This window comes from Eulemur rufifrons, chromosome 6 (genome assembly GCF_041146395.1).
Source record: "Eulemur rufifrons isolate Redbay chromosome 6, OSU_ERuf_1, whole genome shotgun sequence".
Classification (NCBI taxonomy): Eukaryota; Metazoa; Chordata; class Mammalia; order Primates; family Lemuridae; genus Eulemur; species Eulemur rufifrons.
Window position 1 is genome coordinate 90,537,840 of NC_090988.1, and position 13,166 is coordinate 90,551,005.

General features: G+C 40.2%; 1 protein-coding gene across 1 annotated transcript; it reads left to right on the forward strand.

Annotated features, from left to right (window-relative positions):
• Positions 1 to 3,742: 3,742 nt before the first annotated feature.
• Positions 3,743 to 4,672, forward strand: OR4X2 (olfactory receptor family 4 subfamily X member 2). Its single transcript, XM_069469893.1, has one exon. The coding sequence runs from the start codon at positions 3,743 to 3,745 to the stop codon at positions 4,670 to 4,672; it is 930 nt and encodes a 309-aa protein (XP_069325994.1).
• The last annotated feature ends 8,494 nt before the right edge of the window (positions 4,673 to 13,166 follow it).

A 13,166-nucleotide genomic window follows, 5' to 3' on the forward strand; every position in this document is an offset into this window, starting at 1 on the left:
TTCAACCACTTTAAATTGATTTTTGTATGGAGGATGAAATAAGGGCCCAATTTCATTCTTTCACATGTAAACATCCAGTTTTCCTAACACCATATATTGAAGAGATTATCCTTTCCTCATTTTATATTCTTGGCATTCTTGTCAAAAATAAGTAAATTGTACATGCCTGGATTTGTTTCTGGGCTCTCTGTGCTGTTCCATTGGTCTATGTCTGTCTTTGTGCCAGTACCTTAGTGTTTTAATTACCGCAGCTTTGTTATATGTTGTTTTTTTGTTTGTTTGTTTGTTTGTTTTTTGAGACAGAGTCTCACTCTCTTGCCTGGGCTAGAGTGCCGTGGTGTCAGCTTAGCTCATAGCAACCTCAAACTCCTGGGCTCAAGCGATCCTTCTGCCTCAGCCTCCTGGGTAGCTGGGACTACAGATATGCACCACCATGCCTGGCTAATTTTTTCTATTTTTAGTTGTTTGGCTAATTGCTTTCTATTTTTAGTAGAGACGGTTCTCACTCTTGCTCAGGGTGGTCTCGAATTCCTGACCTTGAGCGATCCTCCTGCCTCAGCCTCCCAGAGTGCTAGGATTACAGGCGTGAGCCACCATGCCCGGCCTAGATATATTCTTAATTCTAAAAGTGCCTGACCATCTTTTATGATGGCAGGTTTAATTAGAAATGGAGGAATGAGGTCACAGTCAATGGGTTAATCTTCACCAGGTTAGGAATTAAAATCAATTTCTTACGATACAATTTATAATTGTAGGCAAATAATTGGTTTTATACCACAAATATTTTAACAACTGTAGTTTTCTATAACAAACATTCCTAGACTAATGTTTAAGAATATCTCCCTTAGATTTATTAAACCAAATCTTTCCATATGGAAAAGATTTTGCTGACAGACTTTCAATGAAACCCACCTTCGTGATGACATATTACAGAATAAAAATAGGTTTTACTTAAATACTTGGAGCTTTTATGTAATTATTTGCTAATCTTCCTTGTGTTTCTTTCTAAAGGCTAATGGTGAATTCAGTGTTTGCATACTCAAAAGGAAAATGCCAAACTTTTTGTGAAATCTAAAAATGTCTTACTGTTTTCTTATTAATCATTAGTTGGAACTTGTGGAATATTGTTTCAACTCTAATTTTAATCAAGGCTGAATTAAGAATATTTGTTAGTAGCACTGGGACAGTGTACCTTTCATTTTACAAAATGCTCATATGGCATTTTTGAAACCTTTTGTTCTAGAAAATTTAAAACATACACAGGTGTGGTCAAAGCAGTGTAATGAACTCCCATGTGTTCAACAGCCAGTTTCAGTGATCATCAATTCAGCGCAAATTTTCTTTCATTTATACCAGGGTATCTCAGCAGCAGCACTGCTGACCCTTTGGGTCAGATAATTCTTTGCTGTAGGGGACTGTCATATGCATTGCAGGAGGATTCACAGCGTCCCTGCGCTCTAAGCACTAGAGGCCAAGTTGTGACAACAGAACAAGTCTCCAGGTATTGCCAAATGTCCTTTGGGGAGCAAAATTGCTTCTGGTTGAGAACCTAAACGTCATATCCGCCCTTTTGAACACTGTTATTTTATATGAAGCCACAGGATGGCGCTCACGAGAAGCAAGAGCTGTATCTCACTGCCTCTGAGCAGCCCATGCATAACAAGTGCTCAGTGAACTTTAGGTGAATTTAATTTTTTCCCATTTCCTGCTTATTTCTGAAGTTGTTTCCAACAAGGAAGTTTGAGCTTTTCCTACAGGTTTGAGTTGTTTCCCACAAGTTGTTTCTTACAAGGAGTGTGAGTTTCTGCTTCCCAGGATTTAGTCTGCCTGATTAGGAACAGAAGGGGTATGGCCTTCTGGGGACCCAGCCTCTCTCACCTGATCACACCTTCTCCCTGGTGTCCCTTAAGTAGTGTGAACTCAGGGCTGAGCTGCCAGAGTTCTTGGCTCTCTGTGGAACACCTGGGAGGCAAGTCTGCCTTGCTCTTGTTTTAAATGCAGTGGAACCGAGACCCCAGCGGCTTAGTCTCAGCATTCCCAAGCCTGAGGCTGCAGGGAGCAGATCCTCCATCTGGGGCCTCCGGCAGGGCAGGCGCTCTGTTTGGTAGCTGGGCCAATGTAAGGCTTCTCAACTGGTTAACTGGGAAAGCTGCGTGAGCCAGGGCTGCTCTCAGGGCGTTATTTGCATCTCCGTGGTCAGAACACAGAAGGTAATTGTGGTGAGAACAGCAGAGCCACAGAGACACTGGGGTGAGTTTTGTTTTGTGACCATGGGCTTCTTTTGCATGTGCTGATCGATTCTACTTTGAAAGAAAAGGGAATGGTGCCAGGCACACATGACATTTTGCAAAGTGCTCCTGAGTGGGTCCATCTTTGAGGCAAGTGCAAGTGCAAGTGCTGGGCCCTGGGAGTCAGGGATGGAGAAGGCAGGGTCTCTGTCCTGGGGACCTTTGTTCTTTCGGTATTTACTGAACACCTGCAGTAACCGAATACTGTGGTAAGAAGCGTAGGGAAGATATGTATCCCCTGCTCGTTCGTTCTGTCTGCATTCACCGAATGCTGTTTCATGGCAGGCGCTTCCGTAAGCACTGGAGATGGAGTGGTGAGCGAGCTCTAACCTCTGCCCTCAGGAAGCTCACACCCCAGTGGGACAGACGGCCACGTAAAACAATTAGAACTCAGTGTGGTTAGTGCCATTATTCCAAAATTTTCTGAGATAAGAGGGGCCACTGGCGGTGAGGGGCTGCAGATTGGGGAGATGGATTTCCAGTCTCTCAGAGGAATCCAAGGCAGCACAGTGGACTCGGAATTGAACTTATCCTGGGATGGGGCTGGGAGTGGATTTATGGCATCTACCTGTGAGGCAGGTATTACCTGCATGTGCAGTTACATAGACTTTGAGTCTCTGAGGGGTTAAGGAACTTTCTGAGTATTACATAGATACTACCTGAAAAAACTTGACTGTGAGCTCAGGAGTGCAGACTGCTAGCAGTGCTTTCGTCTGTGAACAGCTTCTTGGTAGAATTCGCCAGCTGATCTGATAGTTTAGGGCTGGTCTCTGCCCTTTCTTTGTTTCTGTAACTGTTAAGTTCTATCAGTGGTTTCCTTCTGGGTCATGGTGTTCTAATCCCGTGAGCCGAGGTGCCCCAGGGACATCTCTTGTGAAGACTGTAAAGGGTGTGTGGAGAGGTTGAGGACACTGTTCTGCAAACCAAGGATTGAACACGATCAGGGAGAAGTGGGATGAAGGAGAGCTGCAGGCAAAAGATTATTGAAAACATTTAAAGGCAATAGAAAGACAGCTAACATCATCCAGAGGTGACTTACTTCCTAATAGGTCCCCTCCTCTGGCCTGTTCCCACTAGTCCACCTTCTACAAAGTGAGTCTACTCCACAGTTGATGAACATTCCTGATGATTGCCCATTGTCTGCAGGATCAACCCCAAAGTCCCTAATTTGCTCCTTCAAAAATTGCTGCTAATCTCTAATTATGACTTTATTTTTTTGCTACTCTCCCCTTTATTCCAGCCACACAAGGTGCATTCGCACCTGCTGTCTGCCTTCTTAGAATGCTCTTCCCTCCTTCTACGCATAACTAACTCCTACCCATCTTTCAATATCCCGCTCACAAGCTTCTCAGACATGCAAGGGCTTTTATGTAATTCATTCACTTAGAAAAGAAGTCTTTTTTTGTATCATTTCAGATCACATCACCCAACTGCAGCCTCTTGGTGGCAACCTCATGGCTAACACACACAACGTGAGTGAATTCATTTTTGTGGGACTTTCTCCCAACCAAGGGGTTCAGAGAGTTTGCTTTGTGGTATTTCTGCTCCTGTACACAGCAGTTGTGCTGGGGAACTTTCTCATTGTGCTCACTGTCATGAGCAGCAGGAGTCTTGGTTCCCCCATGTATTTCTTCCTCAGCTACCTGTCCTTCGTGGAAATCTGCTACTCCTCCACTACAGTCCCCAAACTCATCTCAGATCTGCTGGCTGAAAGGAAAGCCATATCTCTGTGGGGCTGCATGACACAGCTTTTCTTCATCCACTTCTTTGGTGGCACTGAGATTTTCCTGCTCACCGTGATGGCCTATGACCACTACGTGGCCATCTGCAAGCCCCTCAACTACACCACCATCATGAACCGGCAGGTGTGTGCTGTCCTGGTGGGAACAGCATGGGTGGGAGGCTTCGTGCATTCCATTTCCCAAGTCCTTCTCATTTTCCACCTGCCCTTCTGTGGCCCCAACGTGATCGACCACTATTTCTGTGACGTGCTTCCCCTTCTCAAGCTTGCCTGCTCTGACACCTTCCTCATTGGTCTGCTGATTGTTGCCAATGGGGGGACCCTGTCTGTGATCAGCTTTGTGGTCCTCTTAGCATCCTATGGGGTCATCTTGCTCCATCTGAGGATCCGGAGCTCGAAGGGGCGGCGCAAAGCCCTCTCCACCTGTGGGTCCCATGTCACTGTGGTTATCTTGTTCTTTGGGCCCTGCGTCTTCATATACCTGAGGCCTTCTGCCACTCTGACTGTCGACAAGATGGTGGCCGTGTTCTACACAGTGGTAACCCCACTCCTCAACCCTGTCATCTACTCCCTGAGAAATGCTGAAGTGAAGAAGGCCATGAAGAGGCTGTGGATCAGGACAATGAAAGTGGATGAGAAATAGAGTTCGAGTCTTGGATTTGATCCTTTGGTTTGGGATGATGCTGAGTCCAAACTGAAGGAGCAGAATGGGTTGAAGGGAAGTTCACAGGACTTGTTAGGACTAGTGTTATTCTACGTGGTGTCCATCTTCACAAACTTCATTTTAGTCACTTGTGAAGTATTTTGTCTTAAGGATTTACTGATTTTTTGACATCATAAATAATACTGTGGTGAATTTGCTTTGTTTTGTTATTTTTTCTTTTAGCATATTATGGAGTACAAATATTTAGGTTACCTATATTGCCTTTGCCCCACCCGAGTCAGAGCTTCAAGTGTGTCCTCCCCCAAGATGGTCCACTCTGCTCCCATTAGGTGTGAATATATACATCCCCTCCCCCTCTCCCATCTGCCCTAACCTGATGAATGTAACTACTATATGTGCACTTAAGTGTTGATCAGTTAATGTCAATTTCATAGTGAGTACATGTGGTGCTGGTTTTTCCATTCTTGTGATACTTCACTTAATAGAATGGGTTCCAACCTTCTCCAGGAGAACAAAAGGGATTCTATATCACCATTATTTATTATAGCTGAGTAATATTCCATGGTATACATATACCACATTTTACTAATCCACTCATGAATTGATGGGCATTTGGGTTGTTTCCACATCTTTGCAATTGTGAATTATGCTGCTATAAACATTCGGGTGCAGGTGTCTTTTTTATAGAATGACTTTTGTTCTTTTGGGTAGATGCCCAATAATGGGATTGCTGGATCGAATGGTAGGTCTACTTGAATCTGTTTAAGGTATCTCCCTATTGCTTTCCATAGGGGTTGCACTAGTTTGCAGTCCCACCAGCAGTGTTTGAGTGTTCCTGTCTCTTCGCATCCACGCCAACCTGTATTGTTTTGGGACTTTTTGATAAAGGCCATTCTCACTGGAGTTAAGTGATATCTCATTGTGGTTTTGATTTGCATTTCCCTGATGATTAGAGATGTTGAGCATTTTTTCATGTTTGTTAGCCATTAGCGTACTTTCATTTGAAAAGTTTCTATTCATGTCCTTTGCCCACTTTTTGATAGGGTTGTTTGATCTTTTCTAGGTGATTTTCCTGAGGTGTGTATAAATTCTAGTTATCAGCCGTTTATCCAGTGTGTAGCATACGAATATTTTCTCTGATTCTGTATGTTGTCTTTTTGCTCTTGTGATAGGTTCCTTGGCTATACAGAAGCTTTTTAATTGGATCAAGTCCCATTTATTTATTTTTGTTGTTGCTGTGATTGCCTTTGGGGTCTTGTTCATAAATTCTTTGCCTAGGCCAATGTCTAGAAGAGTTTTTCCAACATTTTCTTCTAGAATTCTTATAGTTTCCTGCCTTAGGTTTAAGTCTGTTATCCACTGTGTGTTGATTTTTGTGAGAGGTGAGAGGTGAGGATCTTGTTTCAGTCTTCTACATGTGGCTATCCAATTTTCCAAGCATCATTTATTGAATAAGGATTCTTTTCCCCAGAGTATGTTTTTGTCTGCTTTGCCAAAGATGAGATGGCTATATGAGGATGGTTTTATATCTGGGTTCTCAGTTCTTTTCCATTACTCTATGTCTCTGTTCTTGTGCCAGTACCATGCAGTTTTAGTTACTATAGCCAATATCCGTTATGAATATAGATGCAAAAATTCTCAACAAAATTCTAGCAAAGCAAATTCAGGTGCTTATCAAAAAAATTATCCATCACAACCAAATGGGCTTCACCCCTGAGATGCAGGGATGGTTCAACATATGCAAATCTATAAATGTAATTCAACACGTAAATAGAAGTCAAAATGAAGACCATATGATCCTCTCAATAGATGCAGAAAAGCATTTGACAAAATTCAGCACCCTTTTATGACAAGAACATTTAACAAAATAGGCATATATGGGACTTACCTAAATATAATAAAAGCCATACATGACAAACCCACAGCCAACATCATACTGAATGGGGACAAATTGAAAGCATTCCCACTTAGAACTGGAAGCAGACAAGCTTGCCCTCTATCACCACGTCTATTCAACATAGTGCTGGAAGTCCTAGACGGAGCACTCAGACAAGAGAAGGAAATCAAGGGCATACAAATGGGGGCAGAAGAGATCAAATTATTGCTCTTTGCTGGTGATCTGATCTTATATCTAGAAAATCACAAATATTCTGCCATGAGACTACTCGAATTGATAAAAAAAATTCAGCAAGGTCTCAGTTTACAAAATCAATATGTACAAATCAGTATCATTTGTATATTCCAGCAATGGTCAAACTGACAACCCAATCAAAGACTCAATATCCTTCACAATAGCAACAAGGAAAATAAAGTACCTAGGAATATATTTAACTAAGGAGGTAAAAGACCTCTACAGGGAGAACTACAAAACACTCTGGAAGGAAATAGCAGAGGATGTAAACAGGCGGAAAACCATACCATGCTCATGGGTCCGCAGAATCAACATTGTTAAAATGTCTATACTTCCCAAAGTGATCTACATATTCAATGCAATCCCTATTGAAATACTAATATCATTTTTCACAGATACAGAAAAAATAATTTTGCGCTTCGTATGGAACTAGAGAAGACCCCGTACAGCAAAAGCGATCCTATGCAAAAAGAAACAACTGGGAGGCATCAATTTATCAGACTTCAAGATATACTACAAGGCTATAGTAACTAAAACAGTATGGTACTGGCACAAGAACAGAGACATAAAACAATGGAACAGAACTGAGAACCCAGATATAAAACCATCCTCATATAGCCATCTCATCTTTGGCAAAGCAAGATGTTTTTGCTGGGGAACATACACTGGGGAAAAGAATCCTTATTCAATAAATGATGCTGGGAAAATTGGATAGCCACTTGTAGAAGACTGAAACAAGATCCCCACCTCTCATCTCTCACAAAAATCAACACACAGTGGATAACAGACTTAAACCTAAGGCAGGAAACTGTAAGAATTCTAAAAGAAAATGTTGGAAAAACTCTTCTAGACGTTGGCCTAGGCAAAGAATTTACGAACAAGACCCCAAAGGCAATCACAGCAACAACAAAAATAAATAAATGGGACCTGATTAAATTAAAAAGCTTCTGCACAGCCAAGGAAACTGTCACAAGAGCAAACAGACAACCTACAGAATGGCAAAAAATTTTTTCATGCTACACATCCGATAAAGGACTGATAACTAGAATCTATTTAGAACTCAGGAAAATCAGCAAGAAAAAAATCAAACAACCCTATCAAAAAGTGGGCAAAGGACATGAATAGAAATTTTTCAAAAGAAGAGAGAAGAATGGCCAACAACATATGAAAAAATGCTCAACATCTCTAATCATCAGGGAAATGCAAATCAAAACCACAATGAGATATCATTTAACTCCAGTGAGAGTAGCCTTTACCAAAAAGTCCCATAACAATAAATGTTGTCGTGGATGGGGAGAGATAGGAACACTCATACACTGCTGGTGGGACTGCAAACTAATGCAACCTCTGTGGAAAGCAATATGGAGATACCTTAAACAGATTCAAGTAGACCTACCATTCGATCCAGCAATCCCATCATTGGGCATCTACCCCAAAGAACAAAAGTCATTCTATAAAAAAGACACCTGTATCTGAATGTTTATAGCAGCAAAATTATTATTTTTATCATATATATTTAAGGTAAAGAACATGCTGTTTTGTATACATATATAGAACACAGTGAAGTGACTAGTATAGTCAGGCAAATTAACATACCTCCAAAGTTAGCTCTTTTTTGTGGTAAGAGTACCTAAAATCTACCTCTTAGCCAATTTCCAGTATATGACACAATATTATTAACTGTAGTCCTCATGCTGCATGTTAGATTTCTAGACTTATCCTACACACCTACAAGTTTGTATCCTTTGACCCACTTCTCCTGATTTCCATTGTATCAGAAAAAATTCTATCCATCTGTTTGTATATCTATTTCTTGAGAGAATGGAGGATGGGGAGAATGTGGCAAAATACTAATATTTGCGGAATCTGGATTAAGCAAAAACAAGAGATTTTTTATAGTATTTTTGCAACTTTTTTGGAAGTCAAATTATTTTACAATAAAAAGTTAAAAATATTCTTCAAATTAGATAGACAACTTATTGTATAGTTCACATGTTTTTGATTCTTTGTGAGGATGGGTGTTTTCATGTTTAATTGGCTTTGAGTCTTATTTACAAAGTTTTCAATGTTTAAAGCTTTCTTTACATTTGTGTATAGTAAAATTTGTCAGTTTTTACAATTTAATCTTTTTTCCTTTTTGGTTGACACGTAATAACTGTACATATTTGTGGAATACTGAGTGATAGTTTTACATGTGTATATAAAGTGTAATGATCAAATCAGGGTAATTCATTTTTTTCTATTGATTTATTCCATTGTTTTTGCGTTTAGATTATCCTACACCATTAAATACACATTTTCTTTGAAAAATTACTTAAAGTTTTAATTTAACTTTGTGCAAAGGTAATGTAGTCATAAAGGTTAAAAAATAAACCAAATAAAAAGGTACATGAGTGAAAAGTTTCATTCCATTCCTTTCTCCATCCCTGCTTTCCACTTTAGCTTTTCCACGTTTTGTAGATTTCTTTCAGTTTAAGCAAAGTCAAGTGTAATATATATGTCCCCATTTATCTCTATCTGTTACATGAATAATAATACACTCTATAAATGGATCTGAAACTTGCTTTATTAACGGTGTACCTTGAAGATTTTTCTACATTAATACAAAGAAATTCTTTTTTTTAAATTTTGTATTTGCTTTTTTTCAATTTTAGAATATTATAGAGTTACAAACGTTTTGGTTACATAAATTGCTTTTGTACTATTTGAGTCAAAGTTATAAGTGTGCCCATCCCTCAGATAATGTGCATTGTACCCTTTAGGTGTGAATTTACCCATCCCGTCCTCCTCTCTCCCATCTGCTTGATTTCTGATGAGTTTTATTTCCATATGTACACATACGTGTTGATCAATTAATTCCAATTTAATGGTGATTACTTGTGGTGGTTGTTTTCCCATTCTTGTGATACTTCACTTAGAAGAATGGTCTCCAGTTCCATCCAGGTTAGTATAAGAGTTATTAGTTCACCATTTTTTATGGCTGAATAGTAATCCATGGGATATATATAGGACATTTTATTATTTCACTCATGTATTGATGGGCACTTGGGCTGTTTCCACATCTTTGCAATTGTGAATTGTGCTGCTATAAATGTTCTAGTGCAGATGTCTTTTTTACAGCATGTCTTTTTCCCCTTTGTGTGCATGACCAGTAATGGGATTGCTAGATCAAATGGTAGTTCTACTTTTAGTTCTTTGAAGTATCTCCATATTACTTTGAAACACATTTTGCAACTACTTCTAACTCAGTTTCTTGGCAAAGTTTCAACACTAGCGACAAGAAATTCCATGGGGAAATTTGATCCCTGATCACAGTGTAGGCTCAGTTTATTTTAAATACTTGAAGCATCTTAATATTGAAAAACAATCCTTGGTCTACTAGTGAGTGAGTGGGTTTTGTAAACTAAAAAATAGATCTAAAAATCACTGGTTAACTGATTACAGTAGGGTTTTCTTTCTTTCTGTTTCTCAATAGTTGATCCAAAGATTGGCCATGGAACTGATTTCCTGAATCCTTTCCTTTGTAATTTATGCACATCACCAAAGGCTATTCATTTTATTAAAGATCAGAGGACCCAGGGAATTTTGTTGGGTGGAAGCAAAATTTACTTGTTAATTGGCAATAAAAACCACCAAATCAGGATCCCTAGAAAGGAATCACAGTATCTTGGAAATGGCATTTATTTGTAACTCAGAGACTTGATCAGTAACTAGACTGTGACATTGAGAAGTCAATTAGACTCTCTGGCCCTTAGTTGCATCATGTGAAAACTAAGGAGATTGAATTAATGGTCTACAAATTCCTTTCAGCTGTAGAGTTTCTTTGATTTTTTTTTTCCCCTGGCGCCTTAGTGGAGATGAAGTGGTTTTGCCTAGCTGGGCGCCTCCAGTGCAGATACAGGAGCCCAGTGGGTGGAGGATTCCTGTTCTGAAGAGACCCCCTGTGTTTCTGGCCACTCCCCTTTAGTCTCTTCAGCCCTGGACATCCCTCTGAGAGATGCTTCTTGCGACGGAGGAAGACAATTTTCCTGAGCCTGAGGACGGAGAAGAACCTTCATGTTCAAGTCCTTGCTCTAAGGTTGAATGTTATCCAGAGACCGTAAGTAATGCTCTATCCAGAAAGATTTCTCAGGTTCATTGAATATGAAATAGAGGCTCCAAATTGCTGTGTGATGTAGGGCAAGTCACTTTCCCTCCCTCAGGCTCAGCTTCTGATTCTGTAGAAAAGAGAGGGCTGGACAGGCGTGTGGTAAAGTTCTTTCTGGCCTTCCCTCTCTGGGATTTCATGCAGTACCAATTGGGGGTCCAAAGTGAGTATGGAAAGGAGGCCCTTGTGATGTGACTTTGAGCTCTTAGCAATAGCTGGTCTAGGATCTGTCTGATTTATTATTTTGTCCTTGTCAGAGTTCTCCCATTGGGGCCTTATGTTAGAAGATGAAATTGTATATAGTTAGTAGCCTGACCATCATTTACCTACCTATGCTTTTCCATGTAACCCATGGATTGCCTTGTAATCCACGATCCTAGGGTGTGGGTTTTATCTGGAGAGGGAAGAGGAGGCAATTTGTTATCAACTATTTCTCTCTTTGGTTGAGGGGTAAAGAGAAATCAGAAAGAAATGTAAACAAATACTAGGAAATCTGAGCTAAAAATAGCTACTATTTATTGAGAGCTTTCTTTCTTTCTTTTTTTTTTTTTTTGAGACAGAGTCTCACTCTGTTGCCCAGGCTAGAGTGCAGTGGCGTCAGCGTAGCTCACAGCAACCTCAAACTCCTGGGCTCAAGCAATCCTCCTGCCTCAGCCTCCCGAGTAGCTGGGACTCTAGGCATGCACCACCATGCCCGGCTAATTTTTCTATATATATTTTTAGCTGTCTCTATAATTTCTTTCTATTTTTAGTAGAGATGGGGTCTTGCTCTTGCTGAGGCTGGTCTTGAACTCCTGAGCTCAAACAATCTGCCTGCCTTGGCCTCCCAGAGTGCTAGGATTACAGGAGTGAACCACCGCACCTGGCCTTATTGAGAGCTTTCTATCTGCCAGGGAGTTCTGCCCGGTGCTTATATATTTTATTTCACAACTAATTCTTGCAGCAACCATGTCAAACATAAATTGCTAAAGAAAACCCCTGTTCATAAGGACACATGATATATGGGTGGTAGAGCTAAGAGTTGGCTGCCAACTGCAACATTCACTCCCTTAGCCACTACTTTAGCCCAATTCCTGAGGAGAGTGAAGGGCAGCTCAGCCAGGTGTCCTTGCTTTGTTTTCCTTAGTGCTTTAGGGGCCCGTGGACCTAGAACTGTGCCCTCCACCAAAAGGCAGGTTGCTTTCCCTTCTGGAATCCTTCAGGTGTGTCCTCTCACAATGATCCCATGAAGTCATCGGATATAATTGCCTTAAATTCTGCTAATGGATTTTTTTTCTTTTTAAAATATACATCATGTGGTCCATTATGGCAACATTCCCGGCATAAGAACTCAGATGTGTGTGTGTGTAAGAGATCTGGCATTTTAAGTGAAAATCAGATAATTTATGTCCAAGTAACACTGGAAAAAACAGAATGATTTTAGGGTCCTCCACAACCAGCTCATGGAAGATTATCTAGAAGTAGACAAAGTGTCTCAATTGCAAAGTTGCGTCATGTGTGGCTTTGATCCAGTGCAGTAAAATGTCCATTTCTGAAATAAAAATGATCTACATTGTTCACAACTTTACATATTTGGTGAGAAGGAGTCTGACCTAGGTTATATGAGGTTAGCACAGGCTGAAAGGAAAAGGTAGAGAGATAACATTGAAGAATGTGGTACTTATCAATCTACTAGTTAATCATTTTATCATCAATTGAGAGTCTTAATATACATTGAACACTATCTGTGAGGTTGACACTTAGATGCTGTGTGGGTTCAAGGAATAGCAACCTTAGACTGTTCCTGAAGACAAACAGATGCCCATAAAACCACAGTGAGCAATAGAGTCTGCATGACGATAAAGTGTAGTGCATTGTGTCCTTTCAATTGTAGGTGGTAGAAGAACTTCATTTATTCATTTTTCAATTCAGTGAACATTAGCTGAGAAGTTATTCAGAGGATTCAGAAATGAATAAGATCAGCAAGGAGAAAGATACAGAAACAGTAACTATAATAAAATATCCTAAGTACTTCAGTAGAAATATATAAAATACATGGAAAAGTGTTGTCTGGGAGTGGAGCAATGAGTGATGTTTGACCTGACATTAGAACAAGCATAAAAGTTAATTAGAAAGTCACAGTGTGCACACCAGCCAGGCAGAAGGAAGACCGTATACAAAGAGCAAATTTGGGATAATGATATATAACTCAGAAT